This window comes from Xiphophorus couchianus, chromosome 19 (genome assembly GCF_001444195.1).
Source record: "Xiphophorus couchianus chromosome 19, X_couchianus-1.0, whole genome shotgun sequence".
Taxonomy (NCBI): domain Eukaryota; kingdom Metazoa; phylum Chordata; class Actinopteri; order Cyprinodontiformes; family Poeciliidae; genus Xiphophorus; species Xiphophorus couchianus.
Window position 1 is genome coordinate 6,286,951 of NC_040246.1, and position 27,911 is coordinate 6,314,861.

At 40.0% G+C, this 27,911-nt stretch overlaps 1 protein-coding gene across 2 annotated transcripts in view; it reads right to left on the reverse strand.

Annotated features, from left to right (window-relative positions):
- Positions 1-27,911, reverse strand: part of fndc3ba (fibronectin type III domain containing 3Ba) — a 110,524-nt gene that overhangs the window by 71,726 nt on the left and 10,887 nt on the right. The window contains exons 2-3 of one of the 2 annotated variants that reach the window (XM_028000037.1): positions 8,197-8,342; positions 5,154-5,229 (exon numbers count right to left, since the gene is read on the reverse strand). In XM_028000037.1, coding sequence (XP_027855838.1) covers positions 5,154-5,229; positions 8,197-8,313 — 193 coding nt within the window. In that variant the 5' untranslated portion in view covers positions 8,314-8,342. Of the gene's footprint in view, positions 1-5,153; positions 5,230-5,592; positions 6,491-8,196; positions 8,343-27,911 lie in introns of those variants that run through there. The other variant, XM_028000038.1, reaches the window with a different exon arrangement.

Here is a 27,911-nt window from a genome sequence, read left to right on the forward strand (position 1 = left end):
GTCCACAGGAACAGAAAAGATTCCCGTCAAAAGTTGTGTGAACACCTGCTTTCTCGCAGTTTCCTAGTGAAGTAAAGAGAGTAGTGAGAAAGTGGGTTCATTGGGGTGTACATGTGCATGTGTGTGTGTTGTTTGTGTGTTTGTGGTGAAATATGGTTCATAGCTGCAAGGAAACATATAGAATTGAAAATTTTTTAAAATCTTTTTTAACCTTCAACTTGACTGCCGGGTCAAATTGACCCGAACAATATCTATGTAAAAAGTAGACGCAGGGGGGGTTGCAAATGTGTAAAATGAATAAATTTGCCATTTATATGTAGAGTGAACCTATTAAGACAAATAGAAAACGTTTCACGCAAAAAAAATACTTCCAACTATTTAAAAAAAAAATTTAAACCTTAAAACGGGTCAATTTGATCTGCAACATAACAGGAGGGTTAAGTCAAAGCAATTTTATTATGTTTTGTATTTTGTTGTGTGTTATACAGTGAAACTACAGTAGTTTTACTCCTGGTTACCGTAGAGGGAGAATCTTATACCAAAAAATGACATCATATTTCATATTGTTTCAAAGAAATCTATTCTGGAAATAGGCATTGTACTAAAGTTAGTAGCTTTAAACTGAAAAAAAATAATTGTTGTGTTCAAACAACTTCAGGTATTGCCATTTTTAACAGGGAGCTACTACAAGGAACGAGGTACTACATTTGAACTATTTGAGCACTTCTCATTCATAATATGACTGCAAATAAACAGCTAAGAATAAAGCAAGGTAAATATCTTTATTACAACAGTAATGCCTTCACAGGTCACAATTAGTTCTCACCAATGAATGATGGAGAGTGTGTTTTAGAAGAAGTCTGGTCGCGACAGTTCTATGCAGGGATTGTGATCGGAACAGCTTAAAAAAAGCACTACGTCAGTTTTAATATATTAAATAACAAGCCAATCACGATGCAGCAGAACATTGACAGGAAGTTAGCATCAGTGAAGACACAGAGAGAGAGTGTATGATTCAGCTGCGCACATCTGCTGGCAAAACACAAACCAGACCTTGATTCCCCAGCTGCTTTGTCCAAATAACACATGCAGAATGACATGTATGCAGAGTCAGTGGTGACCACACACCGCAGAGGTTACGCACAGCCATGACTTGTTTGAAGAAAGTTGTCCAAAGTCGGGAAACATTCAGCAGGGAGCAGGTGGGACATGGTCTTTAACGGCTTCATCTTAGGTATAATACCTAAGAACTAAATATTGTTAATATTCAACCTACATCCAAAATTATTAGATGCAATAGAAAAAAGGACAAACAATGTTGATCTGCTGCCATCTAAGCACTGTGATGTCACTTCCTCCATGGTGGTGTAACCTCTTTCTGTGAGACGCAGCCCTCCTCCCCGGACTCATCGTCCCTCATAAAAAGTTCAACAAAGACCAAACAGCCCAGTCAACTAACTCGCCCTTGTAAAACACACACACACGTAAGCAAGTGCATGGCAACACACTGAAATTCCAGAGCAGGGTGCTCTAACACACCCTCCAGAGGCTTCTCCTTTGATGTGAGTGTGGGAAAGCTCAGGGGAATGGTCTTATGGTCTTAGTGAGGGCGTGTGGGGGAGGAAGGGACAGAGTGGGAGAAGGGCGGCGGGGCGGGAAGGGAGAGAGGGGGGTTGTGTTATTGGTCCGAAAACGGTGAAGAGGGAGAGATGGCAAGGATGATTAGAGACTGGGGAGTGTGTGGAAGCATGTCGTGGGGGTGTGTGTGAGAAAAGAGTGTGTGTGAGGAGGGTTGGTTGAAGCTGACCCCCCGGAGCATCGAGTCTGTTTTAGACAGGCCACGGAGACACGCAGACACTCACATATCCACACTGAACATGCTAATTAGCAGACGGATACAGGAAGAGATTCGATCGACTCGTTCGCTGGCACACACAAGGCTGCAGCCAAAGAAGAAGCGAGCATCAACAGAGCAACACAACAAAACCACTGGTAGGGAAGGAAGAAAACTGAAGCATGTGACTAAAATGATCCAATAAAATGTGGAATAATTTGATTGCATACGTCCAGTTTCGAAACTGTTCCATAGCATTTGACGGCTAATTACACACAAGAAACTGCTGGTTTTAAGGCCAATGACTTAGACAAATATGCAATATCTAATAGTGTAGCCGATAAGTGTATATTATGAATTCAGGTATAGTATGAGATTTACTATAGAAAATGGCTTCGTTCGTCAGTTAAAATAACTCAATTCAACACAAAAATGTCCATTTTGTTCCTAAACTTTAGACATAAGTCTCTTTTAATTTATTGGATTGCTGTTTGAGAGTCAGTACAGTGGGTCAACCTCATAAAACAAATCAATCAAAGGCTGAATCATTCCTATTTGACCCAGACGTGGGTTATCAAAATAATCCAAACTGGATTGTTTTTGACCCAGTAGTTCCCGGAGAGTATGAATGAGAAGAAAACAGACGCTACTGACAGAATCCTCTGGAGCAGAGGCCGAACGAGTAAAACATCAAGTGAAAAGAGGTGAAGGCGTTATGAAACACAAGCGAAAAGCAAGGATCCATGTGAAAAAACAAAAAAACCCATCTGGCCCTGACCTCTCCAGGTAGGGTCAGTCTTGGCAGAGAGCATCCGTGTTTGTGTGCATGTTTGCACCGCAGAGCAACAGCTAAACAGAGGTTGTTTTATCTCAAATCTGGTCCTCTCTTGTGCACTCAGGTCTCAGCAACCTCCCTCGGCAAAATCACACAAACGCACACACACGCAGGCATACACATGTAGCGAGCTGAAGAGCAAACACACAAGTACACAAGCAAGGGCAAACACTGAGCTCTGTGGTCTTGGTAATCACACAGAGTCGGTCTGAAGAGGGGACTCAGTCCCGTCTTCAAACCCCACCGCCACACTCCACCTCTCATAAAACCCGCTGACCTCCTCCAGAGAAGGTTAGAGGAAAAGAACTGGAGTTTGTTCTTCTGTCGGGGTGTGTGCATGTGTGGGGGGGTGTGCTCCTTCAACATTAGTAACATTCACATTAATACGAGGCCAAGCTGGAGACCTCACACCAAAAAAAAAGCACACACAGACAGAAGAACTTTTTTATGGGGAAGTGCACACATGCAACCAGACAAATAAACATCTACGAGACCTTAGCTGCATCAATACAGTGTCCTTCTGCAAAGCAGGATCTGTTTTTCCTCTCTGCTGTTTATTATATTCACAAAATTCTTCTGTCATCTGTTCTTTAATTAACGTTTCACAAGTTACCAAATCTTTCATTCTACCTGTCACTTGTGTCTGCACCATCCTTGCATCTATCCATCCCACCATGCAGCGCGTCTATCTGCCATTAACTCTGCCCGTAGGTTTGCCCGAGGCGATCCCTCTGATTTCAGGAAAATTAAATTACATGGCGGTTTAGAGGAGAAGAGGCAGGCTGTTGTTTTCTACAACACGGCGTGCTGTGGTGGTGAGGGTTTTACAAGAGGGGCGGCAGGCTGTGTCTGGGCCAAAGCTGCTTTCTCTCAATTCCGAAGCCAAAGAAAGACTGACGGGAGAAGATGGGGATCGGCAGGAGAGAGGAGGGGGGAGATCACGAAGAAAACAAAAGCACCCTTTCAAAGCTGCTGTCTGACATCCTCAAAGTGAGACAATTTCAGAGGAGACTGGGGGAAATCCCGTGTTACTGCCACCTCCTTCCATCTTTAGGAGCTTTTTAATGTGGCTTCCATCTCCAGTCTTTTTCATTTACTGATATCTGACGAAGCCAGAGTAGAGCTATGGCAGATCGGCTTTACCACATCTGTCATCGGCGCAAACGTACATTACTACTAACCACTGCCCTACATTTACACTATTATGTACATACTTTACTACACAAATCATCCAAAAGACTGTAATCAAGGAATATTCAGGAGTTTTTGCATGTTTTATGGCAGAATAAATACCTTTAAATTCAGACTCTGCAGACATAAGATTTCACAGCTTCTATTTCCTTCACATTCTTGTAGAGAAGACCACAGGCACCAGCTGGGGGTCATGACCAAGGTTTGTTTGAATATTGAATATGAAAACTCATCTTTCTGTCCATATCATCTGTGATTTTAGCGGTCACGCCCACGGCAACTCTTGCAGTTATGTTTTACAATTTTTTTTTGTCTCACTTAAAGGCCTATTTTTGCAAGCACAGTTTGCAAAACTGTAGTATTGGCTGTGCATATTATTTTATTATCAAATGCATTTTGTTCACCTTAAAAATATATATAAAATATAGTTTTATAATCCTGGCAGTGACGTTAGAAGAGCAAGAGAGACTGTATTGGGTGCTGCCCCTCACTATCGGTCATCAATCCATTTCACCTCTTAGTTCTGCAGCAAGCACACATCCATAAATGTTCCTTTGTCAATCACGTTCTCCTTCACATGGACCAAGTGCGCTTTGGGAGACAACTTAAACTAAGGAACCAGATGGGCACGGCCTACAACTTGTGGAAACATCTGAGCAATATATATAAGGTATTTGCATTGGTTTCTGTATCAGAATTTGCTAATTTGCGAGTCATTTTGAGATGGGATGGACACCAGAGAATCGTATGAAGAATCTGCTAAATGCTTCTGTTGCCGATCTTTTTTGCTTTGAGAAGAATCACAATGTCCCAATCAATCTCCAGTCTTTTCTTACCCATACATCTCGGTGTGGTTCCGTGTTTATGACCACCTCCCATGGTGAAGAGAGGCATAATATTAGCGGGTAGACTAGTCTAGAATAACTCTATAATTAACATGGACACAAAATTTTGATTGGATCTCTTAGTTCAAATATTAACGTATTTATGTGATAATTTGTTTTACGTGATCAATTTGCAATATACAAGTCTCCGCAAACCGCTAAAAGTTGTATTATTTATCCTTATTCCCAAAAGAAAATCTTCACACATCATTTTATGGGTTAAAACAGCTTTGTGTGCCTAAAATACGCCTGTTGGTTTGATGCGTTTCCAGTTTACAAGTCTCGGTTAAGTCAGCCTACAATAAAACTGATTAAAAAAAAACAAATCTTCAATCACACAGACACGCATAAGAGTGATGGCCAGGCCTCGCTGTAATATGATAACGTGATGTGATAAGTGAAGACTGACCCTGAATGCATTGCAGCGAGCCGTCCTCCGCCCGGATGGTAAACGTCTCCCCTGGGTTCACCTGCACCAGAATCACCTGTGTCAAAACACAGAGACAAAAGAAAAATGAAAACATTGTAAGACGACGCAAATAAAGACAGTATTAAGGGAGAAAGTTTATATACACACATCCGTTACATAATTTCCAGAGGTGATTTGGTACACTGACTATAGGATGATAGAGTATCATTTACACATAAATGAGAAGCAGCTACTTTGAGACTCACACCTCGATCTTAGAGCAGGTTTCTTTAAAACCTGTTCTCAGAGAAGATCCAGTATGAATGCAACAGCATACATTCTAGTCTAACAGAGAGACAGGTGAGCGCACACACCAATGAAAGCGAAGTAAATGATTAAGCTTCTGATTAAGCCCGAAGGGAGCACGCAAACACCTTACCGTCATGTTCTCCGTGTTCAGGTTGTTGAAACTGTACACGTGGTTGTAGACATGAAACAGGTGACCCTCCATTGCATAGGCACCAGGCACGCACACACGCGTATTCAGGGACATGCATGCATGCAACACACAAGCACGGTGCCGTCTACGCTCCACAGGTGTGCCTTTCAACAAGCCTCGTATCGTGCATTCCTCCTGTAGCCTCTGCTTCTTCTCCCATCTCAGCACCAAAATGCTCCCTTCCAGTCACACACACAAACAGATGCACACTTCCTGCTCTGTCTGCTGCAGCGGCTGCTGTTGCTATGGGAACGGCAGCATAGTACACGGCACATACGGTTGGAGAAAACCCCTACGTGGGACCATGTTGGTGGGAGTGAGAGGAGTGGCGGCTTAAATAAACAGAACTGCATCAAAGGAACCGGACTGTTAGGTATACCCATGATGCTTCACTTTAATGGATATATGTTTTGTTATATTTTAACCTACTGTTATCCCCATAGACGTCTATAGCTGCTGGATTTAACCAGCAGCTTGTGTTGCACATGAGCAGGAGCTAAGGTAGATTTCACAAAATCTGAAAAGAAATGCAACAAAACCTACATATTTAGGTGGTTTGAAACTGTTTTGCGATAGATGTTAGACAAAGAAAATTGTTCCCCTTGTCTAGGTCTTTCTAGACACTGACAAGAAGAAATGGTAATAAGAGACACTTTAAATTAGCAGTTTCAGGCCAATTGACCCAGAACCAGAATTTTGCGGTTTTAACATTTGTGTAACACAAAAGAAGGTTATACAACTCAACCTTTAATTAGAGATGCACAAAGAAATCACCTGGTGATTTGAATCGGGCAATATTCAGCTTGATCGGCCCACACCTGGAACCGCACAGCTGAAACAGTCTGATCAGTGAACACAGCATAAATAAAAATGTCTACATCACTGTTACACTGTTCTGTGTGGATGCTGTTATTGAGAGAAAAGGAATCTGCTGGGGTGGGGTTTCAGAGACACAAACACTATTTATTCAAATATAAAAAAATAACTCAGTCTGATGCAGTGGTAAATTGGTCGATGACATGAAATCTGAGATTTTCTGATTGGCTAACCTGATCAGTGTCGGAAGAGTTGGAACGCCAAACATTTTACCTTTTCCAGCTCATACTTGATTGATTGGTTGACTAATTACAACTGTAAATGATAACTGCACTGTGCATAGTGCTATTCACTAATCTCAGATGCTAATGACTATTTTACAATCCTAAGTAACCATTTTTTTCAAAAATGTTATTGATAACCAGGCCTGTAGAGAGTTCTCTCTCTCACAGTGTGATGTCACCTCTGCTCCTAAAATAGAAAATGAATGGCTGGTGATTGAAGGAATGCTACACATAAACATTCTGGAAGCCATTCAGAAGCAGCTGTTTTCTGCTTTTAGCTTTAAAAAAATAGAAGCTAAAAGCAGTACTGGCAGGTGAAAGGTTTACAAAAATTTAAGATCAGCTCCAAACCCCTACACTGTACTCTTTGGGTTAAATAACAGGTAGAAAACCTTATAGTTGGTTGTCTTTGATCTTGGTTGTACCCGATACTTACCCTCTCCTAGCTTCACTGTAGAAAAAGTACCAGCAGCTGCAGCTTGAAAAATGCAGGCTAGTAAACACAAATACTGAGAAAACTGACAGACAAGCACTTAAGCATGTATTCAGACTCAACACAGACGCTGCAGTGCCCACACAAAAGCTAAAAGAGTATGAGACACAAACACACAAAGTACGACAGACAGAGAAACAAACAAATTCACACATGCGGACATAAATGCTGAGTCAAATCTGTATAATCATCGGTCTAGATCCCTGATTCCACACTGGGAACCAAGTTTAAACTGCAGGGTGTTGTGATAAAAAGAGCTCCCTAACTGCTGTGTACTACGTCCAAAACCCCCTGCATAACTGCACCGTGTCGCAGCCAAAACCCTCCCAACGTACTTCCTCTGGGATGCGAGGGAGCAGGGCTACGGTGATGCAAAAGCATTCGCATCCGTATTCTACCAAAAGCTCAGAGTGAAATTGTTTCTGACCAAATATTTAAAGTTCCACTGAACTGCACTGATTTTAATTACAGCGATCGCTTCCCTTCACCTGAGCCGATGTCGATTTAGGTGCTGCGCTTTCAAAGAGGTCCAGCTGGCTTCGCAGCATGTTTGGGAGAATTCACTTAACTCCCTGTCCAAAGTATTTTAAGCAAATGCTTTGCGAGCATGTGGCATGTGGGGATGGAAATTTGTTCGGCCATGCTTCTAGGAGTTTTTATTTCTTTTTCCAGCAATGCTGGTTTGTTACTCAGAATACCAAAGATCTGTAGGTGCTCATTTTTGCTCCAGCTAATGACTACTTCATTGATAGCAAGGTCTTGGCAGCTTTTCAAACACCTGAATGAACGACACATGAGACTTGTGATGAAACGACAACAAAAGGAAGAGCCTGATGGATGCACTAACCACAACATAGGAAATGCTGAAAGAATAAGGTGGAAGTATTCGGGGGGGTTGAACTATAAGCATCCGGCTGACAGATGTATGCGAGTGTGAAAAGGCATATATACCTGCTGCGCTGCGTCACCGTTAACCATGTGAGGCATGAGAGGGAGTTCTCCGTTCAGGAGGGGGGGCGGAGCCAAGTCCAGTGGAATCTGGTCTGTCATCATCATTGTGACGTACATTCATGGAGAAATTGACTGAACTGCCCTACCTGGGAAAGTACAGAGAGAGAGAGAGAGGGAGAAAAAGAGAGAGAGTGAATCAGCACATCCTCATTCTTTAGGCATGCATACAATGGCTTGGTGAAAGTCAGGAGAAAGAATGACACATTTTTAAAGGTCGGAAAACTTGGTTTGTTATATTGTACTGTTTGTCATGATGGACAGCTTCTTTGAAAACGTAAAGCGTTCATAGCAACCATCACACAGTGGCAGAGAAAACACAGCAAAGACTAACGATACAGAGATCACCAAACAAGACATTAAGTGTTAAATGAACAATTGCTTTTCTATCTAAAAGTCTTAAAAACATAACAAATAAATGAATCACAATCAGATGATAGGTAATTTTGAAACTCACTCTTCGAACAGAAAAAGAGTCTACTGAGTCCTGGCTCTATAAAACACAAATGGGTGATGATCTAACATTTAAATTAAATGAACAGTTTATTTGCAATAAACTAAATAACTGTTGACAAAAACAACACAAGGGGTATGTCAAAATGACAGCTAATTGATAACGCAGAAAGGAAAATAGTGAGTGGTCTTATTTTCACTGAAGATCTTGGTCAGCAGAAAAGTTCTCCATGTTCCAGATTTCATCTATATTTATGAATTAGCAAGAATATTGGGTTCAAGGAAAGCAACAACCCAGATCTTAGGAGAGAGAACATAGTACAGCTGATGGCGTACCAACAATAGACGATTCAGGAGGAGTAAGGAGCTAGATCATCAGGGTAACTGTGGGTGTTGTTTGAGAGCATAAAGTTTCTCATATCAAAAATGTGTTTATTTTACTTTTTCACTTTTCTAAATTTTAATTATAAAAAATTCTCTAGACATCAAAATACTGTTGTATAAATCAACAATCGCTCTTTTGAATTATTTCATGCATGTAACCCTTGGGACTATTTTTCGCTTCCTTTTAACACTATGTGTGCAGAATTGGTATTAAAAATAATAATCTGGTCTTAAAACTGTAAAACAAATTCTGTTTCCCATTAAAAGCTCTATAAATATACTTATAAATATTTTGAAATAAATTCAGAAAATACAATGTCCAAATTTATAGCTGCAGTTGTGTTTGTCTCTGTGTTTATTGTTGATTTTTTTTTTCTTTACAAAGCAATTTTACACTTCATGTAAGCAGCAAACCTCTTCACTAATGTTGAAGAATTGCTATTTGATTTGGTTTCAGTTTGATTCAATCAGGGTGTGCACTTGAATCAAAATCCAAGAGACAAGTTTGGGAAACTCAAGGAGTACAACGGAAAAGGACTGTTATGAGATGGATATGGGCCTAAATCCAAAAGATTTAGGTCGAGGATCATTTGTGTTAAATGATCCTGGAAGTGAAATAATAAAAGGAAACGTTATGCAAAAACAGAAACAATAAGCATTTCCCGAGGTGTTGTGTTTCCCTTAACCACTGGCTTTGTGCAAGAATAAATTCTAATGAAGTCCAACAAGCCATGTCTTGTTGATATAAAAGGAAATAAAGATTAAAGAGGCAAAGGGGAAAACAGAGACCAAACCAAAGGGTTTTACTGTCAACAATAGCCCTGTGGATTACAGTTAGCATCCTGTTTGCAGAACTAATGAAAAAAGAAACGGTGGATAAGAAGCGGTCGGATTTTTTTTTTTTTTTTTTTTAAGCTGAGTAAGGACAAATGACTGTTATCTTAGAACAAACCAGATAAATCTAGCATTAAGCTTTTATGTAATTTTTATTATGTCTAATTGTTTTGGTGCTCTATGGACCAAGTGGAAGATAAAACTAAAAGAGGGGAAAAAAAACCAACAATGCTATTATTCTAAAATGGAAAATGACATGGCATCACTTAACCGGCTCTTCGGCAGAAACATAAAGAAGGATTTTAACCAAGCTGCTAAACCAAACTTTAACAAAGTGTGTGTGCATACACATACAGTATATACTGTGGGGGGAAAAACCCCAGAAAAGATAAACATACAACTAAATCTCTGAAACTTCCAATCGCGTGTCAACCATACGTACGCAGTGTCCCCGAGGGAAACGTACACATGGATAAACTGAGGAGTCCGGCCTCAAGTGTTCTCCAGGCTCGCGCAGAAACACGTCTGCAAACATACAGATTTACTGTGTGAAGTGGACTAAATAATGTAGGTGTTCAATTTCAGCGCCGGAGCCGGTAACCACTGGTAAGGAGCCACTGACCGCTGGCAAGACGATTCTTTTAGTGCACACAAGGACGTATGCAGCACACGATACATATGTGTTAGGGATTTCTTTTGATGTGGCTAAGTCAGAGAAAGCCGTCTGACATCCATCTCTGACACATATAGTTCATAAGCATGTGCACGTGTGCAGCGCATTCCTCCAAAAGCAGCTGTGTGTCATTGTGGACCTCCTTTCTCAGTCAGCCCTCTATTACCATTGACAAGGTCGCTGGAAGGGTTAGGTTTAGATCACCCAGCTGGGACTTGTCCTGCTGCAACATAAACACGCCACCCTTCCGTTGCCTCTTGGCAAATTTCAATCAATCTTTTCTTTTATTTCTCGACTTTGTCTTCATCGGTGTTTAATTCTCCATCGACGCCCCGTTTCCAGCTCACCCTAGCTCTCCTGACTTATACACGCGCACACGCCTACACACCCCCACACACGCAGACCGATAGTAACACCACCGTGAGCTTTGCCAGGAAAAAGAATAGACAGAGAAATGGAGAATGAAGACTTAACTGGAGGCAAAATAGGGAGTGATGAGGGAGGAGAAGAATTACAGGAGTAATTTATATTGGAAAATATCAGTCAATTGATCAACATGTTAACCAAAACTTAAGCTTTTTTCTTAATGGTGCATGGACTCACACTACCTAAAGAGGAACCACAAAATACTGCTGATGCTTTGCTTATTCTCCCGAAAACCTCAACTTATATTGCCTTCCATTGTGAGGAATAGACAAATATACAGTTTTAAAGGAGTGGTATTATGTAAAGTGGACTTTTTTGAGTTCTATCTCATATTATTATGTTAATCCCTCATCAAAACCATACCTGGAGTTTTGCTATGATTCTTTCAGGCATGTTTGAGAAATTCTTTAATCTCCCATGGCAACCATTCAGCTTTGCGAAACGCTTGGGGAGTCCAAGCACCGCCTTCAAGGACAGAGCTCCTCCTCAGAGCTGCAGTTTCCAAGTTTCTGAGCTTTCGCATTAAAGAGCAGCCCTCCCTCGCAACGCCGCCACTCAGCTCCTTCAGACTAGCCAGCATCAATTAGCAACACACCTGGTGGAACAACGCATCTGCCGAGCTCATTATAAGGCCAAAGTTGGTAAAAAGGTTGTTAAAGGTTTAATAGAAAAGCAATGTTGTGATGACTTTATGAAGGCAGACTGTCAGAAAGGACTTCCTTAAAAAAATTACTATATTCACACAAATGCTATTTCTGATATAAGGAATTAATACTAACATCACTTAATGCTTTGTAGTTTGTGCTGAAGAAGATTCATTTATCTCAGCATGCCAAATGCTTGAAGTCTCTATAGAAGTGCTGTGACTTACTTTCTGATTAATTTGACAAATAATTATTTGACTCCCCGCTACTTTTTACAACCTGTATCCCTATCCATCTGCAAGATGCAAAAACAGAAGACATACTGTATGATGACAATCTAACATACTTCATAAATGTGAGAAGACTGGCATTTCATTCCTGCACAATTAGGCCTATGTAAAAAAACTTTTTTTGATATGTGAGCACACGACAAGATAGGACACAGTCTAACATTACCTCCAGAAAAACTAGAGCTCCCGTAACTCTCTGCAAGCTTAAGTACACCAAATCTGACTTCTTATGGACACTCTTTAATGGCAAAAATCAGATTTTTTCCAAATAAAACCCAAGACACTTTCATATGTGGTCCTGATACCAGATTATCTTCATGGTCACATTCCATCTGTCCTTTATGCCACTGAGGTGTGACAAATGACTCAGCGTTATTAGAATGAAATGTAAACAAAGCACCAAGCATGACATGCACCTATACTGAAAATAGTCCTAATGTTGGCAGCTCCGGTTGCGCAACAACTTCATGCTGAGACTGTTCCAACTAGATCCAAATATATTAAAAAGTATTTTGTAATCAACCAGGATGCAATGTGAATGGGGTCCGAGAGTTTAACCATTGGTTAAAAAAAATAAGTGGGTGAATATGAGATTTTAGGAAATTAAGATTTTTGCATTAAAGATTTTATTGCCGTAGATTTTTTTTTACGTAAAGCAATTTAAGGTACATAATCTGTCTCAAAAACCTTGAAAAGTGAGTGAGTGCTGTAATTAAAGGCTGCAGAGAGCTATCTCTGCTTTTTTGAGCTCACATTTTTATATTTTTATTGATCTTTGTCTGCCAATAATTCCAATTTCAAAAGCCAATTTTTTTGAATCGCTATAAGGCAGAGATTTTTTTCTGTGCCCATCTAACGCATTCTGAAATATTTCAAACTAGCTTTAGTAAAAGCTGCATCATGAAACTTTTTGCACACTGTTACTGCTGTGCCAGACAGACACACACGTCACATCAGAATATCTTAGATTGAATGTAAAGCAACACAAAAACATACTGCATGGGAGTTTCAGCGTTTGTTTTTAACTAGTTTTAGGCAATATTTAAAGTGCTGTAAAAGGTCTTAAGGCTTGATTGGCTTTTTAATGTTGTTCTGAACTAAATATAATCTTCTCTACTTCTCCAAACTTTCAAGTGAAGATAAGATACCATCAATTTATCCATTCTTCTATTGTATTTTGCTAGTCCAAAAACCAATGTCTCACTGAGCTTTCTCCAGCTCAATTTTGGGGATCTAAAGTTGTTCCCAGGCCAGTCGCAGGGAAATATTGTTCCTTCTTTGGATTCTGGCTCTGACTCAGATTTTCATCAGGAAATGATCTGAAAACCTGCAAATGGAGGCACTCAGGAGACATCCCATTCAGATCCTGGTACTATTTACACAGCAGCTCCACTGCGGATGACAGAGCTCTTCATCTTAACTATGTATAAAGCAGAGTCCTGCTTTCCGATGGAAGCAACTCGTTTCGGCTGCTTGTTTCCAGGATCTCATTTGTGCGGTGATGATCCATATCTCATCACCACAAGCGAGATTGGAATGTAGATACAGACTACTCATAAATATTTTACAGCATCCCTGTAAAAACAAAGAAAATCGCCGATTCCTTTTAAGCTTGACAATGAAAGGTTTTAAAAGTAAATCCAAATAACATGCATATGTATTTAAACTTCTGTTCTAGCAATAAAAGAACAAAATCCAGCTTATGCGATTACAAGAATGCTGCATGAAGTTCACACGTGCCTTATGGGTACCTGCAAATAACACATCCTGTTGCTGCATTAAAATTTCAAAGTAGAGAGCCAAAAGACACAAGACGAAAAACAACGTTTTTCCATTTAAGTCCCATTCATTAGCAGAGTAACTATAGATGCCCTGTTATTTTCCAACTGTGGCGTTCCACATGCTTCCTGCAGGATGTAATGTACACACTGGAACATTTAATGCATCTGTGAATGAATAATGAGCATCAACGCATGAATAATGGCAGCAGCTGTTGACAGCAGCTTCATACATCCACATGCCAAGCATACATACATACGCAGATGCAAACAGACAGTGCGGTTCCCTTTCCCCCACTGGAATGCTGGAGGAATAACATGGAGATTCCAGGCAGGGATAAGTTGTTTAATTTTAAAATTCCACGTCGGATCTGTGCAGCAATCAACCGCTCATCTGTCCGCATGAAGGGTTATGCTGTGAGCATGCGTGTTGATGTGCATGCATGTGAATGGATGTTAGCACATGTGCCATTAAATGAAAAGGCCTTGTGTAAGCATGGAAACTGTGTGTTGCATTAAAGATGCATATTGTTAAAGGCCAATGGTGGTGCAACAACACACACACACACTCAGAGGTCTTAGATATTCAGTGGAAGATCTGACCTCATTACACAACAGTCGTTACTTATAGTCATTTATTATTCACACACACGCCCGATGACTCCAGTCTGTCCAACCTGATGAAGCGTAATGGATATTCGCAACCACCTAACAGACAGTCTGACTTACTTCCAGGGTGGTGTTCGCACCTCTCTGACACACCGCAGCACGTTTGTAGCTTCCGTCCGCTCCGTGGCACACGCAGGTTTCTGATCATTTCACTCTGCACTTTCACAGGGCCTCAGATTTGATCGGCCATTTAAACGGAGCATGACGACTAGTTCACACACGATGACATGACAAGCCCTTTTCATAAGCGAATGTGTCACAAAAAGAGATAAGCATTGATTTCAGATGTAATCCTGCCCTCGCTTCAGAACCCCTATCTGGAAGCGCCCGGAGAGATTAAAACAATTTAAAAAGCAAGTGGAGGGGAAAGGGATTTATCATCTGGAGGTGAAAAAAAACACACACACAGGCATACAAAAAGAGCACTGGTCCTACACATAATAAAATGACATTTATAAAGTGTCATTTTATTATTTACAAATTATGTACAACTCTGCATAGCAGATGTACTTGGCATGGGCACATTAGTATGCCAGATGAGTATAAATACATGTCCCGGTGAACTAAAAAAAAAATTATTGGGTAAGAATCAGGACATTTTGTTCAATTTGCTGGTGCTGCCTTTTGCCCTTACAGTTACAACACAAGTTTTCATGCTTTGCAAAGCTTCTGGGGTCCAGTATTATCCAAACAAGAATCTTTTGGGAACACCCAGAAAATGCATGCCTTTGGTAAGGTTAGTTTTATTAGCTACTTTTACAGCAATCCGTAGTGCCAAAGCAACAAGTTAATCCTCTTGGCGACAACAGTAAGCAGAGTAACAACTACAAGCTTCCAATTGACAAGCCTTGAAGTTGCTATGTGTGTTTGAGTTCAGCAGAAAGATAGAAATCACCCAATCTAATCTCTTTGTCAGCAACTGGTTATTGGTCACAAGCTATGCAGAAGTTTTAAAATGCTGCAGTGATCATCACCACAAAGCTTTTCTCTCCTACTGGTTGAATTTCCCTTTGGGATCAATAAAGTATTTTTGAACTGAATTGAATTGAAGTCATTTTAATAAATTGCCAGAGAAGTGCAGTTTCGTAAAGGTGGAGTTTCCCCCAGCTGTTTGGATTTCAACTGCGCATGCTTTTATGTTGCAATAAAATATCCAAAAACAAAAAATATTTCTACGTTTTAAGAAGTCAAATTTAACACTAATCCTAACTTATAACCTTGAGCATTACTGCACAAATTGTCCTGCTAATTTAAGGTCTTGCCGAAGAGCAACACAGTCCCATAAAACAAGTGATTTACCAATTCTACCTCCAACAGTCTAACTTCTATAACCTCTGTGTGGCCTTCCAGGTTTCATCTATCAGGGAAGAAAAAGCATCCTGTCCAAATACTAGGGATGGATGATGCTTAAAATATTAGAATATTTTATCATATTCATCACTGTGATAATAAAAGCAAAAATAAGGAAATATATAGTAACTATTACTGTATGGAGAACCTCTTGGGAAAAAAAATAACAGTAAAAAACAATAATTTCTTCATGGAGTTGTGCACTACACACAATAATTCCACTGAATCATATTTTGAAATGTAAACGCAGAGTTTTTTTTTGGTGGATCACATGTCAAGGTAAGATTTTCCAATTCAGTTATTGTGGTGATTACAATAAACTGCAATCAACAGCTGATAAACGCCAGCTGAGTTTATCAGTATTACTAATAATCAGCAATTACTTCCTGCAAAGTTCTTATGAATCTTTGATGTCGAATTCATAGTTTTCCAAACTGTTCTCATTTTTTGAAAAGACGGTAATGGAGGAATGGATGGACAGATTGACGGAAAACAGGACTGAGATTTAAGTCTGGGAATTCAAATATTTTTCATGCTCTGTTTTCTTGTTCCATATTTATCCAGACATCGGAAAACCCCTCAAATCAAGGTCCTTACGTTTTCAGACTACAAAGTAGCCCTGTTATCATAATTTATCATTTTCACAACTATGAGTGACACAATAATTGCTGACAACTAAATCAATGTGCAAGAAATCTGGTTACATGTGAGCATTCCAGACATAACGGCTCAGCTTTCTTAAAATTGTGAACCAAGAGCATTTCTATCAATCTTTTCCTTATTTGCAGACTGAGATGAAATAAAAACAGCAATCTCTATAGTGGTGGGAATTGTTCCTTGCGCTGTGCATTAGCGGTGACGAAGCACACAAGAAAACGAGGAACAAGAGAAAGCAGGATGAAGAACCGAAACTGAACTTTTGTTGGAAGTCTGTTGCTGTTGGTGGCGAGATCGTCATGAATATCGTCATGGCTAACTTGACCTCACCGGCTGTATCCGAATGTGATACAGAAGAAGGGAGATAAGGAAGAGAAAAATAGAGGCACTGGTAAAGGTATCATCTTCCTTGTTGCTGGGTCTTCTGAGTAGTGAGGAATGCTCTCAGGTGTCAATGCTTAGAACCGCAGAACATGCGCGCCGAATCACACACGCACGCAAACACGACTGGGATAAATCCGAGTCCTTGCAACCTCATCTTATCAGCTGAGAGTTCCAATCCGTGCTGGCGTTTAACACACGCATGGCTGCGTCGACATGTGTGCCTGTGTACGTGTCACTGGGGAAATGGGGGCAAAGCTTCTAAATATTGTGGGAAACTGCCACCAACACCACTCCCATTCAATGCCAGCTCCTTTTACAAAAGGTATTCAGTCTCAGAGAAACCTGTGCTCTCACTCTTTCACCCTCTTTCTAATACACAGACACACGCACTCATACAAAGTTGGTACCTTTTTTTTTTTTTTCCACCAGGACGGAGAGAGGTGGAGTGTAAAAGGAGTGATGCAGAAAAGGAGGTAGGGGGAGGGAGGAGAGAAAGAAAAGTGGAGAGGAAGGCAAAAAGGAATGCTGTGCTTGTGCTTACGCTGACACACACACTTGGAGAAGACAGAGAGGGGATTTATAAAAGATGGAACTTCTTTTGGTTCCCACATTGGTGAGCAGCTTTTCAGCACACATGAAAACCCAGTGTGTGTGTGTGTGTGACGGGGGGGGTTGGGGCGAGCCAGGATAGGGAGTAGTAGGTAGTGAGAATCTGAAAGTTAGAGACAGTGGCAAGGCGTTTGAAATCAAAATGTAGCTTCAGCTCATTCCGGTTGGCTTCCATATGTGTATGCCTGCGCCGGTGCAGCGCCTTCATGTGTGCACGCCTCAGTTTGTGAGAGCGGCTAAGGTCCTCCTGCCCTGTAATTGTCGTAATGATATGTCATCCACGAAGAAGAACTCAAGGCAGGGTGGGGTGGAATGCAACGGACACATTTGAGTGTGCGTACGCTTGCAAAACTCTGCAAGAACAAGCTACTTCTTCAAAACTCCATAAACCGAAGACTCGATGGCACGTTTTCCACTCCAACAGATGAGACGGGGCACGTCGGAAAACCGAGTCTGAGGATGAATGAAGGTCCCATCTTAGCCAGATGCTCCTGGAAGCTTTCCAGACACTTTTAAGTTTCTTTCAAAACTTCTAATTAGGGATTTTCTCCCAAATGATGACATATGTATAGTGACTGTAAGAAACTGCTGTCTTTGGATCTTTTAAGGATGAAAAGAAGACAGTACTACTCAAGAACAATCCTACATGATAAAATGCAGAATAACTTTCTGCAAAGTATTGATGTAGAAATGTGAGATAATTGACCAAAGTCAGACATTTTTCACTTGAATTTTCCTGACTGACCAGTTGAAAACTCAAAAATTGAAGCTTTTTCAAATTAGTGAACACACCATAATGAGACTAAAAGTTAAAGAAAGTAAGACATTAATAAAAACCCTGTTCAGAAAATGCTCTGTCATAGCTTAATGTTACCTCTATTCCATTTGTTCATCTTCACATATCATCGTTTTGACGCAATAAATCAGATGTCCTGATGTGTCAGGTCATCACATCTATACATTTTGGAAATCATTTAGTAAGTTCTGATTGATGCCTCCAGAGTTAAATGCTTAAATTGATAAACGGCCCTAACATTTCTTATCATGGCAATTAGAAATTAAGGAATTATCTAGTTTATGGGGGGATGATTTAATACCATAAGCTTCCAAAGATCTCCAAGGTTGTGGTCTGGTTGTTTACTGTCATGTCTAAAAATAATAATTGCTATACATCCCACAAATAGCTGAAGTGAGCAAATACTAGAGAGCTCCACTAAAATCGTTGATAGCTGCTAATTTCAACTTCACCAAACATCTTTTAGTATACATTATACATTACTGCATTACTGCATACTGGTGTTGCCCTACCTGAAAAGCTAGCATCCATAGCCTTCCTTATCTCTGCTCCTGGGTCTACAGCCAATCAGTAGCAAGCAAAATCAGTGGTGATTCTAGATTGGATGCTTAGCAAACGTTAGCCAACAGCTAGCTTTATATCTCCTCGTTATATAGTTCTCCTCGTTAGTACAGTGGTGAGTATCCCCGCCTGTCACGCGGGAGACCGGGGTTCGAAGTTTGTTTCAGGTCCCTCTTGAAAATGAGATCTAGATCTCAACGGGGTTTACCTGATTAAATAAAGGAATAATAAAAAATAATAATAAATATCCAAGTATTTCAGTTTCCCAGACCGCTTTCTATTTTTTCAAATAATGTAAATATGCTCTACAGAAAAAAAAATGTAAAAATCACCAAATAGGTGAGTTTTCCACAAATAATTTGAAGTTACGATCCACAGAAATCCGCAAATACTGAACCACGAACAGACAAGAGTCCACTGTAAAGCTGCTCCAGAAGTGTCTTTACATGATGCAAGAGTTCATGTCACACTATCACAATATTAAAACCCCAGTGTATTGATGTCAGAAGTATAGAAGAAGCTCCTCCCACTTTTTAAACGAGTGAACACTTAGCTGCTAAGCTAGCTTCTGCCAGAACTTCTGATTGGTAATAAATTAAAAAGCTATTTATGTATTTTTAAATAAAGACTGGTGTGCACTATATACAGTTTGAGATTTATTATACCTTCATTCTACACATTAAAACACAAAAAGGCTCATTTTTAATACTTTTTTTGGTACTGGGATCTCCACAAAGTCAAGGCTGAATTATTCATTTCTCATTACCGATCCTTTAAAACGCAGTTTTTGAATTTGATACTCCTTTGCTACTTGTAAAATTAAGACATACACATTCTTTGTTTTCTTATGAACACAGGACTTGTGTATTTTCTTATCTTCTGAGCTAAATTAAATGTTCATTCGTTCCTTTTTTTTCCTAGATTTTTTTTTCTTAGGTTTGTCTCCATTTCCACCATTTCCTCTACATGCCAGAAATTCTGCAGATCGTTGAGTCCAGCTGGACCACAGGCAAGTCAAGACTCAGCCCTTCTCTCCCCAAGCCATCCTTCGACCTCAACACCAGCACACACACACACACACACGCACGCACACAAAAAGAAAACACACCAACACACACAAAATGAGTAGCCTGGGCAAAGCCTTTCTCCCCTGTCATTCTCTCATTCATCCATCTACCAGCATATCCAATCCTCTCATCAGGACAGTTTTCCAGGAACATTGGCAAGAAATAGATGACCCAGTGACTTCAAATGAGCATTTCTGCCGCCTTTTTTCCAAAATGAGCCGTTTAAATGCCAGGTTGGAAATTGTACGGCACACTGTAAAGCTTTATATAAATATACACAAATCATAACATGGCCCTTCCTTTGGTAAAAACTCTTTGATTTATTTAACATGGAAAGACAATAACTTCAACTTGCCTGTTTCCGTACAAGACAACATGTAATACTTTAAAGCTAGTAGAGACTTTATCTTCAGTCAAACTCTCTTTTAGATACAATTTGTTGCCTGTTAGTGGTAAATCACCCCTTTGACATTAACTTGAAAAGGTCAAAATGTAGTTTTTTTTCCTACTTTTGCTTGCTTTTGTGAATGTTAAACCATTTTGTGGGGGTGAACTGAAAGCATTCAATGTCAGTTCATTTTCTGATTTTCTGGTTGGTTAGGTTTTTGTACACAGCTAAATATTTTATATTTCACATTGATATACTAATCGAGCAAGTAACTTGTATGAAATAAGCGAGACTGCATCTGCTGATGAAACATTTTAGATCAAACAATTCAGGTCTTTTGCTGGAAAATTATATTTATTGGAGTAACATCATCCCATGTCCTGTATAATTTGACCAGATTGCTAAGAACATATTCCTGGTGTGCATCAATTTCATACCCAAAAAGTCAAATATGACACAAGCAAACACAACAGACGGAAGAAATAACGAAGGGGGAAAAAGAAGATAATAGAAAACGATTTTCAGCTGTTGATTTTGTAACTGGGTGTTAGACATCCACCTTAATGAGAAGGAGCCGACATACTGACTTGTATAAAGCAGTTCATGGTAGATGAACATTTATGCTTGAATTTTTCAGTTATGAAACAAACAAAATTATGCAGGTATTTAAATGCGATGCAGCAAATTAACTTGGACACACTTAAACGCAACCCGAATGATTCAGAACCTGGCAAAAGTCATTGTCCACTATGTGGTTTCTACTGGCAGCTAATGAACTTTTTTGAGCCTCTAAGGATGAAATCAATTGAAATCCTGACAAAACACACTTAGCTTCTTTTTTCCCTCTTTTACTTTAGTACACTTTTAAAACCTTTACATTTTCTGAAATCCTCTTGCAGTGTTTTTGTCATTACTGTATGCTTTGTGAAAAGAAAGCACCGTCTTAGAGTACCTTCAAGGTTCATTCTGGTCTCTACGAAGCAGCTCAGCCACAGACTCAGACCAGTGATAATCTGATCCACTTCCTGGAAAGACCCGGCCTTCATCACGTTCCTCTGCCCTTTTAAAAGCACAGCTCCCCTCTCTAAGAGCCTGGTAGGAAGTCATTGGCTGTTGCCTGTGCAGTGGGCGGGAATAAGTAATAGCTGACAGACAAGAAGCAGCAGCCTATTTCCAGAGCCAGACTACAGTTACACAATTTTGCGCACATCCATTGACAAGACAACACCCTCAACACAGAAAGATGGCCAGACAGAGGAGGTGCAGCAGGAATAGAAAGGGAGAGTGAGGGAGTGAGAGGGAAGAAGTTGAGAACGGAGAAGAAAGAAACAGAGGGCGGGGTAGGTGGGAGATCGGTTTTCCTTGAGAACAAAATGAAGAGGAAATGGCTATTTTACACTCAGGTCAGCAATTGTGGGAGAGTCCCTGCAGCCACTGCATATGAGTGCAAGCCTGTGCTTGGGAGAAACAGAAAGGTTAATAGCTCTGTGGTGGTTGATCACCTGAAACAACCACTAAGTGGGAGTTTGGGAGTTTGGTGTGCACAACTAACATAGCACGTTTGCACACAAACCATTATTAACAGGGTAATGTTCATTTGTGAGGGAGAACAAAAAACAAAGCAATTCAGTGCTATGAAATCAACATCGTCCATCCAGTGGAGAACTGGCAGCTGTTTGCAAAGAGAAAAGGTGAAAAAGACATGTGAAGGAGGATGTGAGAAAGACAGAAAGGAAGGAAACTGATAAGACCAAAAAATGGGGATGGAGAGACAACGGGATCGGAGGTGGAGTGAGCACAGAGGAAGAAACGTGTGGAATCCTAATTATGTTATTGCCGCAGAGCAAACATGAGTCCTGTCTGTCATACTGCACAGTGGGTAATGTGTGTGGGAGACAAGGAGGAAGAGAAAATTGAATGAGTCCAGCAAATCAAGAGTGAAGCCAAGAGTTTAGGACACACTCTTCGTTTTTCATGCATTAACACAGTTTACAATAAACTCTGTGTCGAGCCGAGGGCTCCACTGAGAGTTTGCTGCTAGCTTTACATTAGCACAGCACTGCTGTCTATAGCAGATGCACACATCTGCTAGAGCCGGCCCTCCCTCCTACAGCTGTACAACTGTGAGTTGGCTGGCTGTGTGTGTGTGTGTGTGTGTGTGTGTGCGGGCGTGTGCGTGTATATGTGTGTGTGTGTGGTTGGTTGGTTGGGCTGGGGGCCAGTAGGCAGTAAACCCACAGTAGAGGCCCTGACAGTCCAGCACTTGCCACGTAGCAGCGACGTAGCTCAAGAAAAACGGAGAAAAAAGCAAGACATGTTTGCTGCAGAAGGAAAAAGAAAAAGGGTTTCAATCAGCAAGGAGAAACTAATAAGGCTTGAAACAACGTGAGTCGCTGATTAGAGCTAGTTCTGGAAACAGAAGCTGCAAGGCAAACATCGAGGCAAACTGAATTAGCGCTGCTGTTGATCTCAACCAGAAACAACAATGTTTCCTACATTTGCCACAGACAGGACAACAACACCTCTCTTTGGGGTCAAAACGCAGAGCGTTTGTCATTACTGCCACGACAAGCATTTGGTAGAATCAATACTTACTGATTTGCGTAATTACTCCATCAGCCTCATTATAGTCAAAAACCTTTGGAAATAAACAGAAAAAATTGATGATCACCAGAATTAGAAGATTCAAAGCTTAAATGGACCTAATTGTAAGTTACTGCACAGAGACAGAGATTTTTTTAAACAATCTCTGTCAAGGTGTGCTGACAACAGCTTTCTTCAGCAGGGGCAATGTTACCGATAAAAGAAGACTCCAATTCAGAAGGGATGCACTGATATTTCACCAATATTGCATAGATTATTCACTAGCTTATCAACACCTCGAAAAAAAACGGCCACAAAGCTGTCTTCACCACTGTTTCTCTGCTTCAGTTATACTCCACACACTCCTGCGATGCGTCACTATCACTGTCACATGACCAAACAAATACCACATGACCGACCTCTTCCCCATTCATATTTTGCATTTGCAGTGGTTCACAGTGCATGAATGGGGTGTGACTTCATGAGGCAGAAGAAGTCAAAGTCCAAATAAAGAATTTTGTTCCAGCATCTATCACCGCGTTATGAGAAAACTGAATGCTTTCGATCTCTGAATGATCAAGTGGTGAATCTCTCTGAACTATGTCACCTCCCACTGTTTTTATTCTTCTGTTTGATGTGTGCACAGACAAAACACACCTAAAAGTATGGATGTTTTTTGCATGTAATTCAAAAAATGTGATCTAAATAGTATATTGGCTAAAAATGTATCCCGAGGCTAATCATTATGTATAATTTTATAGATCTGGACTGGTGAGAAGCAGCCGACACTCCCACATTGAATTCTTGTTTATTTTTCCAACCTATTTGGAAAAGCAGATCAATAGAAATCCCAATGAATCCACATCTTACAATCTAACGTGCTCTGTCAATAAAGAAGGTGTATTTGTTTTAGATTTTTTAGATTTATTTCTATCAGTTTGGTGGTACATGCAGATCTTAGTATTTACTGATGCAGTGCTTGTTATAGAAAGTTTGAGAAACAAAAACCCATTAAAACTCTTCCTTTTAATATCTCTATTGTATCAAATAGATTTGTTTCTAATTAGTCAAATAGATCAATTTTCCATCTGCAGATTCAAAAGTGGAATGCTACCAACAAGTTAGTTCTTTTGGCACCAGTATCAAGTTTGAAGTTCTGGTATTTTGCTGCCATTACAGGGAACACACATTTTGTTGGTGTTTGCGTGTTTTTTATACAGAGGAAGTGGCTATTTTCCCACAAGCGCATGAACATGAGTCACTCTTCTTCATGCTGGCGTTTCCAGATTTTTCTTCTCTTTGTCCTCATCCCCTCCTCTCCTCTTTTCCCTACTTAGACCCCACTCCCCGTCTTCCTCCTGAGAAGAATTTTCTCTACTGAGGGCAGAGCTCACAGGAAACTCCTTCCTAACACCTCGGATCTTTCAGGCTCAGCTTGTCCACTGCTAGGACCGACGGTTTCACAAGGCTGCAGACTAAAAGCTACGGTGGGCTTATGTCAGCTGGAGGCACAGCCAGACAGTTCAGACCCTAGTAATAATATTTATAACTTCCAGTTATAAGGAATTGTCTGACTTGAACTCTATCGACTTTTCACATCAAAAGGTTGTTGAATTCTTGATTTTTTTACAGCGTTAGCCTCAAGACCATTTTTCAGCCAAATACCATTAAGCCCTGCAGATTTTTGGACTACATGCTAAAAACTTCCATGCATTTAGGTGTGCTTTTCTGTGCATGTTTTAAACCGAAGAAAAATTAAAATAAAAAAAGTGGGGCGTGCCGTGGTGGTGTAGTGGTTAGCGCGACCCACATTTGGAGGCCTCAAGTCCTCGACGCGGCTGTCACGGGTTCGACTCCCGGACCCGGCGACGTTTACCGCATGTCTTCCCTCCTCACCTTCCTTCTTTCCTGTCAGCCGACTTCATAAAAATGGATTCTAGAGCCCACAAAAAGACCCCTGGAGGGGTAAAAAAAATAAAATTAAAAAAGTGGCGGCAGAAGACGCACCAATCAATCGTCCAGACATCAAACCTAGCCAACCTCCCCTTAGCAGGTTTTGGTGAGCTCTTCAGCAAATAGCATGCACTATTATACAATTTTTATTTACTGAAATCAGAAAAAGATTAGGTACATGTGCTAAGGTAAAATAATGGGAAGGTTTTTATGTTTTTAATTTGGATTCAAAAAATATTCTTTTTTGAAAACAACTTGCAACAAAATTTGAATTTGCACATCAGAGCTAAACAAAAATGAAATTTGTATCTGCCAGGAAAAGCTGAATCTTTATAATATGTTCAAAGTATAAACATGACCAGCATAGAACAATTTGCTGGTAGAAAATATAGAAGTTTGGGCAGGAACTTCCCAAACTTATGTACTCCGGATTTTTCTTCCAACATTATGACACTTGACTGAGAAATGTTTCAGAAATGGGTGTTTTTTTCAAAGTCATAGCCACCTCTAGTCACCATGGCAATATGAAGGAGGACTGAACTCTCCTCAAGTTCAAACAGCATGTCTTTGTCTATCTCTCTTTCTCACACACACACGTGTCAAAATAATCTGATCCGCTATGGTTACTAATGCATTTGAATCCCAGACATGAAAACATTATTCTATCATGAACTTACATAACACCAGCTTTTGTATTACCTCAATATTCATCTCGCTCACATTTATTAGTGTGCAAAGCTGTGATTATGATTCCTTGGCTGCAGAACTGACGCTTTTCCTGGAGGCAGCGTGTATATCGTGCATGTCTATGGGGGTTGCATATTTTTACAATAACAAAAAAAAAACAGTGGCCAATAAAACGTACTTAGTCATTTTTATGCACCGATGCTCAAATGGCATCTACCCTCATCCTCTACGCCGGCTGCAGCCCACTTCCAGCTTTAACCTGTCTAAGCCCTTCTTCTTCCCTTCTTCCTCCCCCCACTATGCATACACTATTGGCCCTACTTCCCAAACAACCCGCTTAGCCTTCAAAAGACAGCCGCCCATTCAGAAGGTTTCAAGCCTGGATGGGGTGGGTCGGGTGTTGGGGGAGAGAAATGCAGCACAGAATAAGGTTAAGGGGAGAGGAGAGTGCAAGGCTCTCATTCCCGCTAAATTGTCCCACATGGCTGAGCGTGCTTAGTTTAAACAAACACAGCCACTTCCTCTCCGCTGCGCACAGCGACACGCAGACAGGCGCGTGCACGCACACAGCCAACCAGACTCACGAACGTGTGCGCAAGTTTATTACAGGAAAATTATAGGGAATTATAGACAGCCGTAAATCAGATGCAAGTCTTACAGGCAGGGAGTTGCAAATACGGACCAATGGGAATCAAATTTTAAATGCGAGTAATTATTGATGTAATATCACCAGAAAACAAGTGGCAAAGCAAGGCAAAGTCCAATTTTGCCAAAGTTTAGAAAAGAAGTGATCAAAGGATTGTCATTGTTATTTATGCACATGTTGTTTGTCGCTGATATTTTTCGGTTCTCTGTTCCTTTTCCCTTTTTCTGCAGGGGTACAAGCAGAATACAAGCGTGTTTTCTTGCATTCTCTCCATCTTTCTTCCCATCTTGTATTCTTATCTCCCTCTCTCTTCTAACTTCTTACCACAGCATTCTTTTCCTCATCTGTTGTGATGAAAATAAACCCAAAACAAATTCTAATGAATATATGAAACAGATATAAACTGGAGCAGCCTTAATGCTCCATTTGTGAAAGTAAATCACAATAGTAAGACAGTAAGACAACAGTTCTGACTGCCATACAGCCGGTTAGTACACAGTAAAAAAAGAAAATAATTCATATTAAAAACAAAGGGCTAAAGAAATAGGCTTTTTGACGTTTTTATATTGGTTAGACATGCACAAAAAAAAATCAGCACTTCACCTCAAGTGATCCTGACCTGTGATCGACTGGTCAGAAACTCAAAAATGCAATTGCCGCCAGGTTGCACTGACAGTAACCATATTCAGCAGTGAGAATTATGATGTAGAGTTATTGTCAGCTCCTTTTAGAGTCGCTTATGTGTTCAACATGTTGTCAAAAGAAACACAAGGATGTTAGAAGTTATTTACTTGTTACAAACAGTCTTTGTCTGGTTCATTTAGGATGCAGGAGAACAAAACTTTTTACCACATAACAGGAAGGCAAAGTTTCCCTTTATGCTTCTTAAAGCAAAGTGGGAACAAGCTAAAATTAGCATTAACAAGTTAAAGGTTTACAAAAACCATAGAATTAGAAGTTGACCACAAAAGTCTGATGGTCTAAAAGGAAGTCGTCAAAAAAACTGGAAGTTTTCAAAGTTTTGAAAACTTTGCTCTTCGTTCAGGCTTCAGGCTAGCAGAGAGAAAGTAATTTAAAATGCTGGTATTGTTTTGGAAATATCAGAGTTAAGGTAAGGATACACATTGTCAAAGAAGTATACATACAGACTTTTCTTTCAGTAGTACTTGCCATGTTAACTGCACTAATCATTGGTATTAATAATGATATACACACGCATATGAGATGCTAAGGACAATTTAAAGTGTCAATACTGTGATATTTTTGCTTTTGCTTTGAAATAATGATAAAATCTATTTTGCACAAATAGTGTGACTATATTTCAGTTCCTCAAAAGAAAAGCTTCTCTTTGAGCGTCTTGTAAAAACAGTCATCTTCAATAAATTTTAACACATTTTAAATGATCATTTATTTCAGTAGCTCAATTTACTATTTAATGGAATAAATACACACAAAGTGATTTGTTCAAGCCATTACTTCTGTCAATTAATATGATTTTCTTCATAAAGCTAAAGAAAACACAGCATTTAAGATTAGAATATTTCATCAGTCCGTCATTCTTAAACTAGTACATACCAAATTTTAACATAATACGTCAACAGGCAACTGTTATCTATCTCTTTATTTAATATGAAATTTAAGCTACAAATTTAAAACTACAAATCTTTCGTCGCACCATGCTGCTAAAAAAAAGAAATCTCAACCAGGGCCGCAAGACAAAACATCCACTGGTTCATGTTAAACTCTCTTTGACTCAAAGCCCCCCGTATTACCTCGCGCTTCAGTTCAATGACCTACAATCATTGTAATCAGCTCTAGATTACAAG